Source organism: Zalophus californianus, chromosome 14 (genome assembly GCF_009762305.2).
Source record: "Zalophus californianus isolate mZalCal1 chromosome 14, mZalCal1.pri.v2, whole genome shotgun sequence".
Taxonomy (NCBI): Eukaryota; Metazoa; Chordata; class Mammalia; order Carnivora; family Otariidae; genus Zalophus; species Zalophus californianus.
In genome coordinates, this window is record NC_045608.1 from 8,663,150 (window position 1) to 8,685,793 (window position 22,644).

Consider the following 22,644-nt stretch of genomic DNA (forward strand, 5'->3'; position numbering starts at 1 on the left):
ATTATGAGTCAAACATTACTCTGAGCATATCCATCATTTCATTCAAGATTCACAATGAGGCAGGTACGCTCCCTGTTTTATAAGAGACACTGTGGCTCAGCATTTAAAAATGTCACTCACTCAAATCACACAGGTAAGAAAAGGAGCCAAGACCTGGATGGAATGTAACCAATGGTTTACAAAGGCAGATGTGATTCAGATGCACACGAAGAGAAGTAACAAATGAGAAAGTAAGGTTAGGGCAGACTGGGATTTATAAGGCAAGGCCTCAAGTTCTATTGTCATATACTAGTTTCAAATTATGAGCCTCTCCTAAGATGTCATGTCCTAAAACAAAGACTGATTTTGTTTCCTACTTACCTGGAGCTATGTGTTCTTTCTGAAAGAATTTAAGCAAGCCACCACACTCCATGCTCTATCACCTGAACAGAGTAGCCCAGTTTTATAACTACAGAATTTTGAAATCCTAGAAGTGACACAACTGATCACATCCAGGGCACAGATTAGTAACACATGAAATTTGCCTTTGACATAATCAATTACGGCTCATCTTTCTTCCTATAAAGAAGGAGATGGGAGAATATGACAAGAAATTAAACAATACAAGTTTGCATCTGTCACAGAATATGGAATGAGAAGGCACAAGAGGTCAGGAGGTCCAACCTGCCTCCCTGACAGAGGAGCATGCTTAAGGGGGAAGATGTGGCCAATGTCTTAGGACCAGAGACCATTAGTGTGGACAGGAGACTGGACCCCAGCAGCTCTATACTTTTCCCTCCACACGCCACCACTGGCACTCTGAGGGAAGCCAGTTTTTGAGAGAAGAAAGTGCTTTGCAAATGACATGCTCTTCACTCACTTTTAATGTACTTTGAGAAATGAATATCCATCTGACACACTTGTGACACACGTAATATGACACCACACTGTGTTCCATACGAATCAGGGAATCGAGGAGAGAGCAAAGAACTATGCATGCAAACACTGGTGGCTGAGTCCTAAAACGAAAGCAGTTGTTCAGCTGAACCCAGACCAACAGAAAACTACGGATGCAGGTGACACCGCAGCTCACCAAGCCTCCCACCTCGCGAACGGCAGGGAGGACAGCCCCACCGGTACCACCCTACTTCAGAAACGTGCTTACAGCCCGGTCAGAACTCCACAAACATGAGCATCCATATTATAATCCATCTTTGGAAAACAGACTATTTGAAGGAAAACAAAACCAAATTGAAACTGTGGTTTCCAGAGCAATTTATTCATTAAAATCTATTCAATATGCCATCAACAGTTCTCCTGTGTGTATTGTGCTGATAAATAGACACTGAGAGGATTTAACAAGTTCGTCGTTTAATAAGTCTGAATTCATTTTCACCACATGGTATTGTACACGGTCATCTGTTGAAACAGATTTCTTTTTAACAGATCTTAGTTTAAAAAAGTCATAGATACTGTGAGTTCTGTATAAACTGGTGGGTATTAAGTTAGTTCCTTTGTTTTGACTTATAAGCCTCAACTTCACCGCAGAATAAAGAATGTAGGCCAAAGAAAGCATAATCGGTCACTCGTATAGAACAGTATTGTTTCTATAATTTGAAGCTTTCTGAATGGACGGGTTCAGGCCTGATGTAACTGTAAAAAGATTACTTAATGAATAGACTATATGGAAATGGTACAAAATGTTATTAACTTTATAATCATTAATAGCTTAAACAGCACTATGTTACTAATTGCTATTCAAAACCAAAAACCTGTTTTTGAATCCCCAAGAAGGTGGCATGCGTACACAACCAGGCCACCTTGTACTTAGGGGTTTGTCAATACGTATTTCAACAGAAACTTTGGCTTTAGGAAAGAGTCACAAACATTTAAAATAATGGCTTTAATCATCATTTTGAGTATACGGTAGGGAAAGTGTGCTTTAATTAAATATACATCATACCAGTGATGCTGGCAAGGTTGAGTTAATCCTAACGTTGATAGCTATAAAAACTAGTTTGTACATGACAAGACAATGAGAGAAAAAAAGCAATCCCTTTGAAACAAAATTTAAAAAAAAATATGTTCACAGTGGTTTGTATCAACAGTATGCATTTTATGACAATAACATGTACAGATTGAGCACCCTAGGGCTCTCTTTATATCCTAAAGAAAACGAGCATTTACATTATTCATGGTTGAACTGAATTTTAAAAAGATCAATTGTACACTTACCCCTTAGACAGGATAAACTGTTCTGGGGTGTACAGCTTTAACACCATCATTAAAGTTGTTTGCAAAAGGAATACAGAATTAAAAAAACAAACATTTTTTCTTGGGAGTGGAGAGTCTTTCATTTGCTGTTATAACCAGCAAATGCCATTCATTAACTCAAAAAATGGAAGGGTGGCCCCACAAACACACTATTTGAGCAAGCTGACCAATACACATTACAGTTTTAAAAATGAAGGTTATATACTCTATGTTACAAGTCCCAACTAGGCAGTGTCAAAATGACATCTATTTCTTTGCTTGCTTTGTGATCATACCCCTTGGAGGTGTTACAGGTCTCGTGGCATTCGGCTTCTTTTTCTCTGCAGGTTTTAAAATCTGCAAAGATTCAAAGGTAAGTGCATTTTAGGAAATATTCTCGACCCCAAATCTTAAGATTTCTTAAATCTCACTCAAATCTTTTGTTCAGAAAGGTCTCTGACCATTTAAAACTGACCCTACAACTCTTGAAAGCCCCACTAACGTATTAACGTACCATGTTAATATGTTAACATGTAAACATTTTGGTAATAAATGCTATGATGAACAGATGAAATGCAGGGACAAATTATTTTGCCTCTGGATAAAATGACAATTTTCTGAAGTCAGTTCTTGTAGTATCTCTAGGCTATCCCCTCTGACACGGGGGTGGGGTGGAGAGTAGTCTAGAGCAGTGTTTCTCAAACCCACAGGGGGCCCTCTCATAATCTCTGGGAAGCTGCAAGTTCTCCCTGATAGTTGGTAAAACAACATTTACCTGATGACTGCCACTTGACTTCAGTGGCTTTACTTAGGATTATGACTGGGCTACCCTGAAATTGTACAAGTTTAATTGTAGTAAGAGAGCGAGAAAAAGACTCAGACAGACTTTATGTGTAAATGATACTTTTGTGCCAAGTGAAGGCCAAATGATGTCATGGTGAATCAGTCTTGTGGAAATTAAAGAAAAGTGGTGGGAGAAGGGAGTAATCACACAGCACATCTGGCACATGGCAGTTAGTTCTATTCTCACATACAAGCGGGGATTTAATTTTAGCTGAACATTATAGTGACATAAGTTTTAGATTTATAGTAAAGGAACTATAAGCATGAGGAGCCAATAAATTGTTTTTTTACCCCATTTAAATAATGTAAAAAGAGGGCGCCTGGGTGGCTCAGTTAGTTGAGCGACTGCCTTCGGCTCAGGTCATGATCCTGGAGTCCCGGGATCGAGTCCCGCATCGGGCTCCCCGCTCAGTGGGGAGTCTGCTTCTCCCTCTGACCCTCTTCCCTCTCGTGCTCTCTATCTCTCATTCTCTCTCTCTAATAAATAAATAAAATCTTTAAAAAAAAATAATAATGTAAAAAGAGTTAAATTCAACACAGCAGGAAAAGGTTCTCTGACAACTTTTTTCCCCTTAAAAGGGGTCCACTGATTACAGAATTAGGACAAACACTTGTATGGGAAATTAAAAATTTAGTCTACTCAACATAAATGAACAGTAGGCAGAAAAGAGCAATTAAAAAAAAAATCAGTAAAATTTAGACATAATAGTAGGAAACAATGTTGAAAGCATCCTCTACCTGAAAAGAACACATTAGAGTTTCGTCCACACTCATCATGGCACCTGCATTGTCAAACTCTCCACAATAATTGGGTGCAGAAAACAGAGTGACCAACTGCCTCTTTGCAAAAAATTCATATCCATCTTCAACCACCTTGGAGAGAAAATGTTTTTAGAGTAAGTAGGTGTAAACTGCAGGTGAGTAAAACCACTTTTCAGTTTCCCATTGAGCCTGATATCCTACAGGTCACTTGCAGAGACATTTTGTATGAATAAGCAATACCTACCCACTAAAATCAACAAGGAGAATCTGTGCTCACACACATGCTCTTAAGTGTACATGTAAAATTCAAAATCAATACCTGGTGGGCTCTACATATAAGATCCAAATCATGCTTATGGAGAAATTTTGCAACCACTTCTGCACCAAATGTGAAGGACACTCCTCTGTCATTTTCACCCCAGCCTAAGACATCTTTATCGGGGTCAGACCACAAAAGATCACAAAGAAGACCTTGATCTGGTACATCAGTTGGTCGCATAATTCGCCGAATCTGCTCCATAGATTGAAGATCTGGTGATAAACCTATTAAATGAAAAAAAAAAATGTTTTTTTGAAGAAAACAGAACTTCACTGTAACAGTTCCATTTGCTTACAGAGAGACTCAATGACTAACATGGAGGGCTTAAATCTATGGTTATGATTTTTTTTTTATGGTTATGTTTTCTTATTTAGCTTTGGTTTAAAATAAAAAAAACTCAACTGAAAAAGCACTAGAATTTATTACATGCACCAATTTGTGAGGCACATATGTCTAAATGGTATATGGAATCAGTTACCTCAACATACAGAGCCCTATAAAATTAAAATCCAGTGATTTATAGACAACCACTCCTCAACTCCTTTGATGATAATAATGAACAATGTACATTCTAGATTTTATTATTGACCATTTGTAATGACTGGGTGTAGAAGGTGCAGATACTCAGGTATGATGTAGCTTTCCAGGAAACCTGTGCTGTCCAAGGACCATCAAATCTATCAGACCAGCTCCAGTGTAGCTGGCTTTCATCTGAGTTTAAAATCACATGCCCAGGGGTACCTGGCTGGCTCAGTGGGTTGAGCCCACTGCAATTCCTGATCTCCAGGTTGTGAGTTCAAGCCCCACGTTGGGGGTAGAGTTTACTTAAAAAAATAAAATTAAAAAAATTTTTAAAAATCACATGCCCAGCTCTACCGAAACCAGCTGAAGTATAGGAGGGCAGGGATAATGGCTTTATTAAAATACATTGTGTTGGCTCTTTGACAGTTGTCATTATAATTTCTGACCATAGGTGAAAAGAAATCCTTTTCACAATTACTATTTAATTATGTTATACAAAGCACAACCATGGAGAAAAATAAAATCGCTTTTGAAATCCAAGTCAGAAAAATTTCTAAAAGGAGAGGACCAAAAACAGACCAAGGAAAGTCTACTCACATTTTCAGTATTCTGGAGAATCTATGATACAGCATATTAATCGCTCTTCACTTTATATTTAAAAACACTTTCTGCTCTATTTTCAAGTTAAACTGTTACAGAGCCTAGAATTCCCTGTAACAAATCAATTTCTTACTTTAGATTTCTATCCAAATGATCCTGGATGCACCAGAGCGGACCCATGGTGTAACACATCAATAAAGGAGAGTCACCTGACAGAGAAGTCATCCCAATGACAACTCAAATGTCTAAGTGTACCCCCTTCAGAAGGGATCAAAACCTATTTGCAACTAAAATTAGCCCACATACCTCCATGACAGCAGAATATCTTCTCATCCACGATGGCTGCTATCGGTAAACAGTTAAAGCAGTCTGTGAAAGTTTTCCATAGTTTAATGTTATATCTTCTTTTACCTGTGAAAATTTTAGGATGGTTAAAAAGACCGGTGTTCTGTAGGTTCATTCTCTTAGGACAATTTCTCCCAAAGTAAGGTGCTAATTACTTTTAAGTAAACAAGAACTATGCTTTTATTAAAAATTCCCTGGAGGATAGGTTTAGCAGATCTAGCTATACTTTAAAATCCCACAGAAGTTTGAAATCAGAAAATCCCAAATGTAATGATTAAGGATTATCATTAACTCCCAATAATTATTTGGTAGCACAAACTCTGTTTGGAACCTAGCATGTTTTGTTCAATCTCAACCAGAGGCAATTATGAACAGCTTACACATGTGCCATTACCATCTTCCTTCTGAGGAAGCTTCTGAGAGTTAACACCCCATCCCATCTCCTACTATCATCAAGAGCTTACTGGTACCAGATAATTCCCAGCCCTACATACTCTAGTAGCAGGCACACCAGGATAACTGTTCTTAACACTGCCACAAATGCTGAGAACGTTCCCCACAGAAACGATGTTATAGGGTGGTTATATTCCCCTCACCAGCCCCTGTATTCCCTGCATTCTGGAGTCACAGTGTGATTTGGACATAAGCATGACTTTAAGGTACTGTTCCTGCAAGCAAATTACATTGAGTTAAAAACCTACTCATAAATTCTGGAAGCACAAATCCGTCTGAATTGGGTTGAGAATAGCCCAACTGTGGGGCACCTTGTCTCCTGTACCTCCATACCAGAAAACCCAAAGATCAAAGCACAATCTTCATTCCTAAAGCCAAGTTTGTCCTTCGTCTCCTCTCCTTTCTTATTCTAGGGACATCTACAGATTTAAAGCTGAACCTTTTTGGAAAGTTTATAGACTGGCACAAGCAGCAGGTTCCTGAACCACACCTTCCACTCTACTGCAAATCAAGTCAGGTATGGAATTTAGCACAGGGTTTGGAATGTAATGCAAATTCAACAAATACTTGACTTTTCCCTTTGCAAAGGACTGTCGTCTTTCCTTCTAATAGTTTGTTTTTTCTATGACTGGGTATAAATCTCACCATGGTTCACCCTGTTTTGCATTTCTTTGGAGGTCACTAATTCCCTATTCCTTATCTTCCTTCACTGGAGGGTTCTGGAAGCCAAACAGAATTCTTCTCTACAAAAGGATGAAAGGGAACCTTTTACTTAAAAAGTGAAATAACAGAAGAACAAGGCTGGGCTGGTCCTAACCTTCAATCATAAAAGTGATTTGATTCTGTCTCCTATTTTCCTCTGAAGCCTATCTCTGAATGACCATCCAATGGCTTGCTTGGATTTTTCCTTTGCCCACATGCTGCATTTGCCAGTGCCAACGAATCCTCTTCCTTTTTGAAGTCTGCTTTGCTCCCTGATTCTTTATTCATGCAACACACTTTAGTTTGTCTTGCAGATTCCTTTGCTACTTTTGCTGGCACCTTCAATAAAAATTAGGATTCTTCCACCTGTTGCCTCGGAGCATCTTAACTAAGTCCTAGGGCCCTGTTTTCTGTTCTCTCTACACTTCCTCCCTAAGGTCACTTCAGAACAGTAAGAACATCTGGCTCCAGAAAGGTTTAGCCTGGATAACTGCCAAGGTCTCTTCCAGCTTCCAAATCCAGGGATTCTGAGCCAGAATCCCTAATGCAGTTTCCTATTACTACAGATCAGACAGCTCTGGTATCAGGAAAGGATAACACACATTCACATTTTATCTAACAACAGATTCCCCAGCTTTTCCAGGACTACACTCTTTATAAAAAAGTTGGGGTGGGGGTCGGGGGGAAAAGGAGTTGCTTGTTATACTTGTGAAATGAGCCTATCACCTAAAGCAGTGGTTTTAAATTGTTCCATGAAAACCTACATTTTAATAAAGCTTCTCAACTGTAACTTAAAGTAAAATTTTAATAAAATTATCAACAGTTTTATTAAAGTCTGCAAACCATCAATCGAAAGCCACCTATGTCAAGGACACTTTTCTGCCCACAAGTAGATTGGATGGCAAGTTATACCTGCCTGACGATGAGGGGGTGAGGGGAGCTTGAGCACAAGGTTAATCAGTAAGTCTTGATGACCAAACAAGAAACCAACCAATGCTGACCATCTAAAATAATTTTTAAAGTCTTCCGCATTAAACAGAAACTGAAAACAACGTCGCTAATATCCTCACTTGGATATATGTAACAAAGAGATTATGTGGATTGGAATCTCATCAATGAAAACATCAAAGTACTTGCTTTTCTTAACTTGTTCTAAAAAGTAGCACCTGTAACAAATATCCAAAACACAATTTATAAAACTTGCTGCCTCTCATCTCACTACCTTAAGAGAAATAACTGCTTTACTAGTACTTCTCTGATAGACTCATTGTCAAAATCAACTATCTTTCTTGGGGCATCTGGCTGTCTCAGTTGGTAGAACATCTGACTCTTGATCTTGGGGTGGTGAGTTCAAGCCCCATATTGTGTGTGGAGATTACTTAAAAACAACCACCACCACCACCTTTCTGGCCACAGACTCAGTTGCCCTAGTCAGTTAAGAACCCATAAGATTTTTCTTTGGTGATCCCTCCCCACCTCATCTTACCAGCTGGGTCTCAGGGCCTCAGACCAGGCAAACATACAATTATGGGAGAGGGTGAGAGTAGGAGAGCTAAGTCTAGAAATACAATCTTTCTAGCAGTGCACTTCTAACAAATGAGCTAGCTGAACACATTTATGTGGAACTGCAATGGAAAAACACCACATTACAGGTTATGACTATAGTCTGGTGGGGGAGGGCCACAGTGACAATGCTTTACTGGTCTTGTTATCATCACTGGCCAATGTAGTAACTCAAATTCCTTAACCACTTCTCTCCTCCCTGCCTGAAGACTCTCCTAGCAGAAATGATAGGCACAAAAGGATGGGGGTAAGGACCCAACTCACCCCCCCTTAAACATTTTATACTTATTAACACTACAACAACAACAACAACAATTCCACCAAAACTGGCAATTTTTAAGGCTTTAAGAATCTTGTTTTTTATCAATTTACCAACTCAAAGTGTACCTTCAACTATACAATCCAAAATGGGTCATAATATGTGTAAAATGTTACACAAATGATTTTTTTTTTTGTTTTTAATTTTGCTTTCTCCTTTCAGCACATTTTAGGATAATAACTGCCATTTGTCCTGGGTGTACATGTGCCAGAAGGAAACACACACACACACACAAAATCATTTGTATATTTAAAGATACCATTTATGTGAAATAACTAGAAAAGGCAAATCTACAAAGAAAGATTAGTGCTTGCCTATAAATTTACTAAATTTACTAAAAATCACTGAACTGTATACTTAAAACAGACAGATTTTATGGAATGAAATTATCTCTCAATAAAGTTGTTAAAAACAAAACTATCTATTTGGACAGGTTCTCAGACCTGTACTAAGAATTAAGTTCAACAATGATCTTAAAGAAGCCACCACTGTGACCATTACTTCTTAATCTAATAGTCACATCATAAAAGAATCTAGGGAATTATTATACTGTAGTGGCAGTGTTATATTTTTACCGTGAGAAAAAAATAAGAACAAGTTAATGAAACAGAAAATGGTAAGATTATGGGGCGCCTGGGTGGCTCAGTCGTTAAGCGTCTGCCTTCGGCTCAGGTCATGATCCCAGGGTCCTGGGATCGAGCCCCGCATCGGGCTCCCTGCTCCGCGGGAAGCCTGCTTCTCCCTCTCCCACTCCCCCTGCTTCTCCCTCTCCCACTCCCCCTGCTTGTGTTCCCTCTCTCGCTGTGTCTCTCTGTGTCAAATAAATAAAATCTTTAAAAAAAAAGAAAAGAAAAAAAAAGATAGATTATAACATTTCATCTAAACACTCACAAATCCTAACAGAAGTATGTGCAGTTTATGACCAAGTATCTCAGTTTAAGTAAGTCTTCCTTAGAAGTAGAAAGTACTTACATTCATCATAAAATCCATAAATTCTATTGATGCTGGCACATTCATGGTTTCCTCTGAGAAGAAAAAAATTCTCGGGGTATTTGATTTTGTAAGCCAGTAAGAGGCAGATAGTCTCCAGGGACTGCTTCCCCCTATCCACATAGTCCCCAAGAAACAGGTAGTTGCTTTCTGGCGGGAAACCACCGTACTCGAAAAGTCGAAGCAAATCATAGTACTGCCCGTGGATATCACCTAGAAGCAAGAATTTAGTTACACGGTGCCCTCATACTTATTGTTCAATCCACTAACAAAGTTTTGGAGAGACATTCTTTAAACATGCATTGCATAATGGGATTGACCTCTAATAATGAGAGTTAAATTTGATGGCTAACCCTAATTTCCAAACTTGTATCATGTTTTAGTTCAACCGAGCTTAATAACAATTTCAAGCTTATGTTTATGTCCAGAATCTCACACAAAACAACTAATTAAGAATTAATTTTGTGGAAAGGATTATTAATGCCTCGGCAGGCCGGCCTTCTTGCCAAGTAACATGGCTTTCCTTTCAGGTCGGCTGACCACTCTCAGATCTCCGGCAGCTCAGCCTGCAGGTTATTGTGTCAGGAGAACTGCTGCATTGCTAGTGAGCCCCAGACGTGCACGAACAAAGGCACACACACCACATCCACCAATTCATTCAGCTTTCAATTTCCCCCTGCTAGATAATGCCAAAGAGCATTTAAACTTTAAAATCATACATATAAGCTTTATCAATGTAGTCAAATATGCTAGAATATTTAGCATTACTCAGATGAACTTCAGTTTTTATACAGATTATCTGCATCTATCATGTAGAAACAGACTACAAAACGGCATCAAGGAAAGTCTATTTTTAAGCATAACCAGTCTTGCTTTAAGCTTAAGTGTAATTCCTATATATTCATATAGTTCAGACCTTTTCTTAGCTCTCCGGTGTCATTTCTTTCCTTTCTATTGCAATGTTTATATTCCTTTAGTGAAATAATTTTTAGAAAACTCGAAGCACGTTTAAGTAAACTTAAGTCCATTAGAGGTATTAATTCCAAAACTAAAATCATTTAAGTAGTTCCAGGTTATTCATAAATAGCAAACGATTCTGCTGGCTAACACAAGGGCATCTATAGATCCTCGAGTCACTTAATCAATTACATAATCAAAGGCAACTGTTCATGTGCCAAAACCTACCACATATTTTGAGTGGTGCTTCAAGTTCTAGTAGGATAGGCTGACTGAGAAAGATCTCTCGGGACTTTAAGCACAGTCCTCGGATTTCATTCTCCTGTAGCTGGACGTTCTTACCAGGCTTGGACCCTCTCACTGTACGGGAGAAAAACTCCAGTTAGTCAAATGAAGTCAAAATACAATTTAACGCGTTGGTGGTATAGTGGTGAGCATAGCTGCCTTCCAAAATACAATTTAACATACAAATTAAAAATATCTGAGAAGCACACGTTTTAATAAGGAGGAGACAAAACCACAGTTTAACTGGCTTTCTGGCTGACTTTATTTTCATAACACTTCTAAAGAACATGGTTTTAATGTCTAATTATAATTGTAAAATCTTAGACAGGATTTCATCGATTATTTAGTTGCATCTTCTATACTAAGTTAAGACTTGTTACAGTATCCTGAACAAGGGGCCACACTCTGTGTGTGAATACTGTTAGAAGGGTGGCTCAGTTGGTTACGCAACTGCCTTCCGCTCGGGTCATGATCCTGGAGTCCCAGGATCGAATCCCGCGTCAGGCTCTCTGCTCAGCGGGGAGTCTGCTTCTCCCTCTGACCTTCTTCCCTCTCATGCTCTCTCTCAATAAATAAAAATCTTAAAAAAAAAAAAAAAAGGTATTCCTTTTGTTACTTGCTGAAATCAGACTGGTTGTGGCACAGTCCAAGGCCTCAGTTTTGCATCCCAGCCACAAAAATCGGCCTTGTTGACCTCCAGCCTGCCCACCAGGCCATCTCTTTTTGCGTCCAGTCCTGTCTTCTCTTCTCCAGCCTTATAAATGAATTAGTATTTGTACAGCAGGAGATTTGAGATTATCACGTTACTGAGTTGGTTCTAAGGATTGTTTTAAAATGTGAAATTGGAGGGGCACCTGGGTGGCTCAATTGGTTAAGCATCCAACTCTTGATTTCGGCTCAGGCTGTGATCTTGAGGTGGTGAGATTGAGCCCTGTGTCAGGCTCTGGGCTCAGTGAGGGGAGTCTGCTTGAGATTCTCTCTCCTCCTCTCCCTCTGACCCCCCAAGCCCCCTCGCACGCACGTGCTCTCTTTAAATCTTTTCTTTTTATTTTTAAATATTTTATTTATTTATTTGACAGAGACAAAGCAAGAGAAGGAACACAAGCAGGGGGAGTGGGAGAGGGAGAAGCAGGCTTCCTGCTGAGCAGGGAGCCTGATGCAGGGCTCAATCCCAGGACCCTGGGATCATGTCCCGAGCTGAAGGCAGACGCTTAACAACTGAGCCACCCAGGCACCCCTAAATAAATAAATCTTTTAAAAAGTAAATAAAAAATTAAAAAGGTGAGACTGGAAATGCTCTGAACCCTCCCCCCATCAGTGTTTTTCAGAGGATGATTGGTATTTCCTCAAGAGTTCTATGAAAAAATTTAAATGTCGTTTGCATTTTACTGAAACACATTTCAGGCTCATTGTACATACTGTACATATTTTGCTGTGCAATCTCTGGGACTGCATCTGTGAATACAATTATGCCCTTACAGGGCAAAGGATGTCAATGAGTGCTGTAAGGAAGGTTTCCTAGTAATCTGAACATACAAAACAAGAAAAGGGAGAAAGGTGGCTTGTTGTTAAGCATCTGCCTTCGGCTCAGGTCATGATCCCAGGGTCCTGGGATCTAGCCCCGTGTAGGGCTCCCTGCTCCGCGGAGAGCCTGCTTCTTCCTCTCCCACTCCCCCTGCTTGTGTTCCTTCTCTCACTGTCTCTGTCAGATAAATAAAATCTTAAAAAAAAAAAAAAAGAAAAAAAAAAGAAATACTGGTACAGCACTCCATGTTGCCCACATCTGAGTACCCCTGAGTTCTACTCACTATCAAAGTAAAGCACTCCAGCCCTGTAACAGTTCATTTATCAGCAGGTAGGCAGGAAATGAAATTCTGTTTTGCTTCCAGTTATAGCAGATTAGACAGTCACTAAATACAAATTAAAGAGCACTGAATTGCTAATTTTACTTTATCTTTACAGTTCTAAAGTGGCCTGCTTGCTGGTAGGGTATGGTTAAATACAGGGACTGATTATTCGCAACTTGCAATCGGTCTTAATACTTGTTTTGTACAAAAGATTTATGAAAGCAGGCATTCAACGAATTAGAACTGAACCAAAATCACAGGACCAGACTAAATATAGAATGTCAGGTTACATCCTTCAACCATTAAACCCAATATAAAGTGATTTAGTTTTAGCAAAACCACAAAACCCATCAGATTAAATTATTGTTGCTAATTTAAATGTTATCAGTTTTGAAGGCTTTATATTCAACTTATAAAATCATTCAGCCTATTAAGTGAATAAAAGCAGTAAGTTTAACTGGCTTGTATCTAGCTTTGTTCTGTAAATATCTAATGTTACAGGGTGATAAAAAATTACAAATAAAAAACCTGATGTCTGCTGAGAATTTTTTTCCATTAAATATGGCTGGGTCCAAGTTTGAGAAATATTGTCCTAGGCAAAGCCATTTTTCAGCCTGAATAGCCGCCGAAACCCTGAGTTCTCTTAAGAGTTTTGAACAGAAACCCAACACTGTGTAGAGGGGTTTTACTTTTTCAATGAAAGAGAGTACACAAGAAAAGATGACAAGAGGGAAGGGCCAAACTCTTGAAGCACACAATGAAGAGAAAGTGTTGAAAGAGCAGTGGAACTGGTAGCCAGCCCCAAGTTTCTGTACTGGTTCTATAGCCTTGAGCAAATCACTACTTTGGACCCCAAAATATGTAACTGAAGTAAACCACCGCCAGTCTCCTTCTGATCAAAACATTATGAAATGAGAAGCAATGAAGAGGAAAGCACAGTGATGATAATTTTCGAGGGGAGATATGAGAGACACATCTATAATACTACAGCAACTGAGCAATAAAAAATGGTTTTTCTAGAACCACAGTAATTTTCTCTCCTGACACACACAGTACAGAACTCAAGAAACACTCCTGATGGAAAGACGGTGGGATTCCTGCTTCAATGGCCAGAAAACCCCAATCATTAGCAATTACACCACAAGTCAGCCAGAAGCTTGGGCAAACTGCCCAGCAGGAAACTTTTATTTTTGCATAGGAGGGGACTCCTAGAAGCTTCTGGTTTTCAACCTCAATCTTTTTCAGCAGAGCCCCACATTTGTGAATGAACAGTCCACCTTAAGTCTTTCAAGAAAGCGTGCAATTAATCTACACCTATATGGAATGAAGGCTGTACTTTTAATATGAATGCTATCATTAAATTGATGCCACCATATTAAGTCAATGTTGCTAATGTAAGTATTTACTGGTTTTGGAGGCTCCCGACTACCACCTTTAGACATAATCTATGATAGTTTTCTTATTCTGTTTTCCTGTTTGTCCTCTGAGTGAAGTGTACAGGTAAGTAAAAAGCAATATTGCTTGCTAACAATTAAAAAATTGTTCTTAATGTGCAATAAGGATTAAATGCAGTTTTTCCAGAACAAATCAAGATTTTATATCTGAAGAACAGTGCTCATTAAAAACATGGTCCCAAAGCTTCTTAAATTCCCTAGAATTAGCTAAAGCAATAAAATTATGAAAATAGAAACTCTGCCAAAACCCTCATCTACCAATTGGCAAATACCCGCTCATCCTTCAAGACTTGCCCGGGAGAACCTCTCCTATCCACCTCCTCTCCTCTCCTAAGCCTAGTTTACGCTTTCTGAAAATGCTCTCACAACGCTTGGATACCACTCAGCACACACCATACTTTGTACCGTAAATGCCATTTTGCTTCCACCTACTCATCTGGACCCTCTGGTAGGCTGTAAACCTCAACACCACACGACCGACTCTGCAGTGTACATGCCCACAGCCAGATGTGGCAGGTGCTCAAAATTTGTTGTGTGAACGAAATCTGGATAAATCTCTAAGTACTGAGGACATGTGATATCAGAATTAAACATGTGTTCCAGACCACATACTTTTGATTAGCAAAAAACCTGTCTGTGCTTTAAAGTTAAAAAAAGCAAGAGTGTCATTTCCTATCAGCCTTTAACAGAATATTTTTCTAGTTGCAAAAATTTAGGATTACTCTTAAATTTCATGTTGAAGATGATCTAACAATTAGAAGATAAAGATTTCAAAATGGGTTTTAGCAGTTCAGATAAACACTAGCTATTTCTTAAAAATGGCCACATCGGCCAATAGTTCATAAATCTACTTCACTATCTTCAACGTCCATCAGATAGAATTACTTACTAGTTGCAGCTAACATTTACCAAGCACTCATCATGTGCTGGGCACTGCACTAGAGGGCTTTACATTGCCACTTAATCCTCACAACAATCCTATGAAGTTAGGCTCTGTCACTTCTGTTAGTTTGGGAGAGGTTCGGTGACTTGGTCCAAGGTCACAGAACTTACAGGAACACCAGGTCCCTATGAACTCTAGGTCTAGTGGTGCTGCCACCATACTACTACCCTACCAACGAAGGATTTGTTCTTCTTTAACTTCCAAACCAAGGAGTTTTTATAGGACAAACCACCAAAACCCTAATATATGGTCACTGCTTCCTAAGAAAATTCTGAAATGGGATATAAAATCATAAAGCATCCTTAAATGAGAAGCATCAAATCAGAACTAAATTAGGCAATCTGTTTAAGACTATCAATACTTATTAACCATGCTTCAAACATTCAACAGAATAGTTGCAGAATATCTACCAGGTGCCAGACCCTCCGATGGATGCTGGGGATACCCTGGTAAACAGGACGGACAAGAGCCTTGTCCTTTCTCTTGTGGAGGACACAGAAAATAAGAATAGGTAACTGGAGCTTGTTATAAATGCTATGACTAGAACTATCCCTTCATAAAGATCATAAAACTACAAGTTCACCTTAAGGATAGTATCTTCAATACCATTAAAAAGACAACGGCTTTTTAAATAAAAACATCTCTATTTTAAACGGAAACATCTCTAGTTACAAACAGTGCAGCTCTACTTAATAAATATCAGTCAATACTTACCTTGAGGTTTAAAGCCTCACTGTGCTCTGAGCGCAATGGGAGAAACATGCACAAAAAGGAGACCCTTGGTAGGAAATTCAAGAGTTGTCACATGTTACCTTCCTAAGTAAGTAGCTGTGGTAGTTCAAATAATAAATATCAAATTATTTCAACAATTGCCAAAGGAATCCAAAATATTCAACAAATAAGAACTTCATTTTCCAGATGGGAGTGTTTTCTCATAAATCCAGATACTAGGCAATGCATTGAAATCAGTAGCCATTGTAAACATGTGTAGGTTAGTGATCATTACTAACACTAGTTACATTAACATACCAATTTAGAGCTTAAAACAACTTGTGAGTAAAAACCTTTCTTTAACTGGCTAGAAAGATTCAGAAAAATGCATTATGACTGTCAACAGCAAAGGCTGTTCTGTAGAAACTTATATACTTATCTGGCAAATCACTAACATGAGCATATGATAAAAACTACCACGCAATTTTATCAAAAACAGACAAAAACTTGAAATAATAAAAGAATGTTATTGGTGATTATTTGCAACGCCAGCTTTTTCTCACAAGCAACACTAACTTTTCTGACAGCCTGGCTACAAGCAGAGATGAAAACTATGCAAAGAAATTTAAAACTACTTTGGGAATATTTATAAATAATAAAAAAGTATTCTTCTTGCTCTTTCATTAAAAGTCGCTTAATTGTTGAAAGTCTTATTAAAAGGAACAGCATACACAAAAAGAAAAGCTCCAGATGAATTATAATGAAGTTTTAGAATCTAAGAATGGCACAACCAGCATAAAAATAGGCTGATGCAGATTTTGCTGTTTTAAGATAATCTTACTTAAGTAGGTGGTAATCTTGAGAATACTGCACATCATAATCATTTCCATGACAGAATCAGTAACCTCACACTATAGGACAGATTTAGGGAAGGAAGACCTCAAAACAAGACAAACAACAGTGAATATCTGCAACATTAAAACTTTCCCACACAAAACTGAGCTCTTTCCTACAAAAACTATAAACCACAAAAATGTTATCAAGAATCACTTGGTTTCATTACAGTAAGGAAGACTTCCCACTTTTGGACTGCCTGAATTGTTTCCGCACCACACACATCCTCATTCTTGACTTTCCTAACTGCTGCTGTTATACTTTGTGCATTTATTTTTTTACTGAGGTATAAGTGACACACAATGCAACAACAGTATATACTGGGGACATTTAGAGGGGATACCAATTTTCTCAAGACAAATACTCAGGATACAGTTGGAAAACACCACTGTTCTCAAAGTACCCTGAGCTTTCTACACCTAATGTGAAACCAGTTTACTGAAAAATGTTTATCTTTTCAGTCTAACAATCCATTTTGATATATTACCACTAATTAGACTTGAGGTTCTGACCCTACATTTTATGAGTAATTTTCATTTTCATAAGGCATCAGTGACACCCACTCTGGGCACCAGCAAACCCTAGAGTAGCGGAGACATTGGAGGTTTCAGGTAATCAATCGAGACCTGTAAGTAAATCATCTGTTCTTACATGCTTCGATACAGGGGTCTGATCCTAAATCTCAGTAATTTGTCCTAGAATTCCATAAACTCCAAAAATATGAAATCTTTCCTTATTCATCTTCAACAAGACTCCCATTTTTAAAGTAATTCACATCAGAATATTGTCTCCTTCACATTTCAAACTTCAAGGTCTTCTAATTGCCTTGATTGTAAATGAAGAGAAACAGTCAAGCTGGTATAAAATCATTATCAACCACTGCCCTGCTTCAGGATCAGTAATCCTCACCTACCTCAAGTAAACTGACTGGCACAGGCACATAATTTGCATAACAGGTCAAAGATTACAGGACTGCAGTATCAAAGACATGAAACAATCTCACCGGGGGCGCCTGTGTGGCTCAGTCAGTTAAGCATCTGCCTTTGGCCCAGGTCATGATCCCAGGGTCCCGGGATGGAGTCCCCCATCGGGCTCCCTGCTCAGCGGGGAGCCTGCTTCCCCGCCACCACCTGCCACTCCCCCTGCTAGTGTGCTTTCTCTCTGTGTCAAATAAATAAATAAAATCTTAAAACAACAACAATCTCTACAAAAAACCTCTACCTTTGGCAACAGATTACTAATGCGTGGCCGGCACCACCTCCATTTCACCAGCTGGGGAGAAGGAAAGCCTGGCTTCTGTTCTTGTGGCTCGCATTCCCTCAAGCACAACATCATGACACACACCACCCTGTTAGATTTCACTGATGTCCCCTGCTACTGACAAACATGGGGGCACTTCAGGCATAAGGACAGTAATCCTCTCCATGCTGTGGTTTAGGACTGGTGCAAGCTGCAGATCATGTCTCTGAGATCCTTCCCCTCCTACCTCATGGGAGAGGATGAGGCCTACTACTGACATGTGGCGAGGGGAGGGAAAGGCAGGGGGCCTCAAAACACAGACTTCTTGCAAAGTAGGGAATTAGTAACACAAGCTTTGATGATAATGTCTATCAACAAAATGCCCTATGATAATTGCTTCCAAGAAAAGCCTCTAATTGTTAAAATTATCTGACCTATTTAAAAAATAATAATTGCAGAATCCTCATTAGAAAAAAGATTACTTTTGTTTTCTTTGATCAGAATTTTAAGAACTTTTTTTTTGTCCTTTGTATGATCTTCAAAACCAGGCACTGCTGCTTTTTTAACATTAGAATATAAACATGTTTCATATTACACCAAAAAGCTAAATACATGGGTGACTTAAATTTATAGTTTCAGAGTATCTGAACACTCCCTACTTTCAGATGAACTCTTACACATCGGAGGATTATAGTAGTAGATGCTTTCTGAGGGCCAGGGTGTAAGTCATATTTATTTTATTATTATTATTTTAAAGATTTTTATTTATTTGAGAGAGAGAGAGAGAGAGAGAAAGCGCACGCACGCCCACGTACATAAGCTGGGGGAGCAGCAGGAAGAGGGAGAGGGAGAAGCAGGCTTCCCACTGAGCGGGAAGCCCATATGATTCCAGGGTCCTGGGATCACGTCCTGAGCGGAAGGCAGGTGCTTAACGACTGAGCCACCCAGGCGCCCCAAAAGTCATATTTAAATCACTAAAGTAAGTAGAACAATTATGCAGAGGCTGACAAGGTCTTGCAGTTTGACAACTGTCATCTTCAGAGAAAAGATGCTTTTTGCAAATCAGGATGTGAAATAAGTTACAGGGCCTGCTACGTAAGGAAAAGTACTAGCCATCTCTACTCCCCAAACCTGGTCACTTACAAAGTAAAACTCTACCCTCTTACTTTTCTCCAACATGGTAGGAATATCAGACCAAATCAACAGCTGGCTTATTTTCTCTCTAAATCTCCTAAGTTTTACTGTACAGTTATTTAAAAACTGAATGTTAAACTAAGGAGTTTCAAGTTTTATCATCAGCAAGGCAGAGCTTGGATAAAGCTTCCAAGGTGGGTCACCTAAGTGATGCCTCGCTTAAGAAACTACTTAAAGTTTAGACTAGAAAAGAATTGCAAAGTTGTAGTCCAAATCAACATGCTGGTTTTCTTAAAGACCTCACTATGAGTTGCCTTTTTAGTACTGTTACGAGCCACTTCTCAACTAAGCTTGCACAGTCTTCAAAGACAATTCTGAACATACAAAAACTATCACAAAACTCATATGCCATTTTCAGATATGCTTACATCTTAATTAAAATTTTTAGGGAAAAGGGTTTTGGGGGCATTACAAAAAAAGAAAAATCACAAAAAATTTATTATCAACATCTTCTAATACAGATGTGTGTGAGTGCGTGTTATCTGTATCCTCAATGGATCATCTTCAACTGTTTCTCTGCCAAATTAACACCGATGAGAAAAAAGCAAATTTAAAGTATACAGTATTATGCAATTAGCCCATTCCAGAGACATTAAAATGCAATGCTTTACATTTTCAATGAAAAAATGATACATTAAAAAATCTGGTTTTCAAGTGCAACATAACACGTAAAGAACTATTAAGAAACGATTGATCTCATTTTAGATGATCCAAGTTTATCAAGATAAATTTCTTAGCATGATTTAAAAAATAAGACTAAAATGAACAAATCTGTTACGTGAATACAGAGTTGTAAGCAACACAGGTCTTAAGTTAACAAGACTTAAATGGTTTTAAAGTTCTGATGATTCTAATCAACATAGATTCCAATTTGTTGTTTCCTCAGTGAAATAAAGCCCATCAAATCTCTCCACACATAACCCTGTACAAATATGCAAAAGTTAAAGACTTAAAATGAAAATATTTAATAAAAAGGTCCTTTCTTACTGCAAACTCTTTTAATCGGTTTCTGGCTGACTGTGGCCTCATAAAAATCAAAGGACTATATTAACTTGCATGAAAATATATGAAAAATATAGTTCTTATAATAAATGCCAAGTACTGAATGACAAGGTTTTCACCCGTAAATGCCACTGACATCTCAAGAGCATTTCAGGGGACTTTATAGACACATTCAGACACATTTCTTTTAAGAAAATATAAAAGCAAAAAAAAACAAAAACAAAAAACAAAAAACACCCCAGGATGGATGAAGATATTTTCAGAAATTTCATTTTAATGACTTAATTTAAAAGATCCGCAAATTCTAGTACCAAAGCTGCCCCAACTGTTCTTGCTCTGGACTCCATCTCTCAAGCACTTACAGTACTTTATTTTTTTTAAAGATTTTATTTATTTATTCATGAGAGACACAGAGAGAGAGAGAGAGAGGCAGAGGGAGAAGCAGGCTCCCAAGGAGCAGGGAGCCCGATGTGGGACCCGATCCCAGGACTCTGGGATCACGACCTGAGCTGAAGGCAGACGCTTAACCATCTGAGCCACCCAGGCAACCCTACAGTACATTATTTTAGAAGAACAGTATAAAGCCAAAAAGCAGTTAAAACTCAGACAAATCTTCATTATCCAGCGTCCAAATCAAGAGATTTGAATCCTTCCAAAGTCTCAGAAAAAGACATTAGCATTAGTAGACAGGCTTGGGAATTCGGGTGCGGGAGGCTCGCTTCAAAGACCCCCTTTAAAATCCAAACTTCATCGGCATCCCACATCAATATGAAACAATTGTCAGGCACCTCAGGAGTCTTAGGTCAGACAAAATTAAAGCTTTCTTTTAACTTCTGCTTAACCTTCCTTCAAACATAAGGTGGGTTGAATGTAGCCAAGTTCTAGCGCCCGGCTGGCTTTGAAACCTGTCACTAATGTGTGACCTTGGTCAAGTGACTTAACCTGTGTCTCAGTTTCTTCTGAAAAACGGTAAAAAATAACAGCACCCACCTCCCAAAAGATTGTTGGGAGAATTTATGAAATGTGTGTAAACTGCTCTAAAAATGTCTGACACACAGTAAGCGCTTTAGAAACGCTGAGTATTGCTATGAATGTAATTATGAGATGGGCGCAAAGCGCTTAATACAGAACCTGGCACATTGGAAAGATAACAAACTGTCCCCATCGCTGGTTTCATGTTCAGTGGCACGTTCAGAAAAGAGCGCGGAGACCTCTTCAAGATAAGGATAACTTAAGAAGAGTATCTGGGAAGGCAGGAGGGGATGGGTTCCGACATCCTCAGGAGATATGAACGTTCGTCACCAAATAACAAGAAATGGGCCGTCCGACCCCAGCCCCACACAAAAAATAACATAGGAAAGAAGCCCCCGAAGCTGGTGGAACCCACAGCTCCATCAAATTGCTTTCCGAGAGGGCGGGTACCAGAAAGTAAGGAACACGCGGTCCTGTAGGGCTGACCGGGGGCCCCCAGCCCTCTTTCCTCCAAAGGCTGGTCCCGCTTGCGGGGCGCAAGGGGGTACGGACCGGAAACGTGGGGGTGGGGAGCGGAGTTTTCAAATCTCCGGGAGCAAGGCTGCACCTCCGCGCAATGAATGAGCGGCGCCGGAAGGGTCCGCGGGTTGGGCCAAGTGCGCGACCCCGGCCGGCCTCCCTCCGGCTGCAGCCCCTGGCCCCACGAGCCAACTCGCGGGGCTCACTCCCCTCCGCGCTGCAAGCCCAACCGGCCTCCCAACTTCCCCCTCCCCCGCGAGTCCCCGAGGCCGCCCGCCTCCCCTCAGCCCGTCCTCCGACCCCTTCACCTTCCAGCAGCCGTTGGATGATGCTGTCGATGTTGAGTTTATCTATATCCGCCATCGCCTTCCCACCGCCGACCCTCCCGCAGCGGCGCCGCCGCCGGCTCGCGCCCGGGACTCACACCTCCTTTCCCACGCCACGAGCACAGGGGCGGTGGTGGCGGCGGTGGCAGCAGCCGCGGCGGGTTCCCCCCCCAACCGCCCCGCTCCCTGCTTCCTCCTTCTCTCCCCACTGGAACCACGAGAAGAACAAAATGGCCGCCGACTCCTCAGCCACTCTCGGTCGGCGCACGGATGCGCGCGAGGGAGTGCAGCGGCCCGGCCGGGACTTCTTTATGGGCCATAGGGCGCGCGGGAGGGGGCGGGACCAGAGCGCGGAAGGGGGCGGGGCCAGAGCGCGGGAATGAGGCGGAGACGGTTGAGCGTAACTGCAATCGCGCGCGGGATCCCTCCGCCAAACGGGCCGAGCAAATAGGCCCCCTGGCGGGAGCGGGAGCTGCAAAGTTGCACGCGGGAGTTGGAGATGAGGGGGAAGCTGTCGCTGTGCGCTCGTAGGATTGTAGCCTCCGCCAGATATTGTTCATTAGGCCGGATGTTTGCCGACTTGGCAGTGTGAAATTCCACCGGCAGAATTCTGGGGTCCTGTAATTTACGCCTTAAGATAAATCTGTCGTA

General features: G+C 40.2%; 1 protein-coding gene across 1 annotated transcript; it reads right to left on the minus strand.

The window, feature by feature from the left end:
* Nucleotides 1–1,237: 1,237 nt before the first annotated feature.
* PPP1CC (protein phosphatase 1 catalytic subunit gamma) lies at nucleotides 1,238–22,241 on the minus strand. The gene is made up of 8 exons (XM_027576609.1): nucleotides 21,976–22,241; nucleotides 10,836–10,967; nucleotides 9,633–9,863; nucleotides 5,585–5,689; nucleotides 4,157–4,380; nucleotides 3,814–3,948; nucleotides 2,529–2,589; nucleotides 1,238–1,632 (listed from the first exon to the last, which is right to left on the minus strand). Exons 1-8 carry the CDS (start codon nucleotides 22,028–22,030, stop codon nucleotides 1,562–1,564), a joined length of 1,014 nt encoding a protein of 337 aa, XP_027432410.1. The 5' UTR covers nucleotides 22,031–22,241; the 3' UTR covers nucleotides 1,238–1,561.
* Nucleotides 22,242–22,644: the final 403 nt, after the last annotated feature.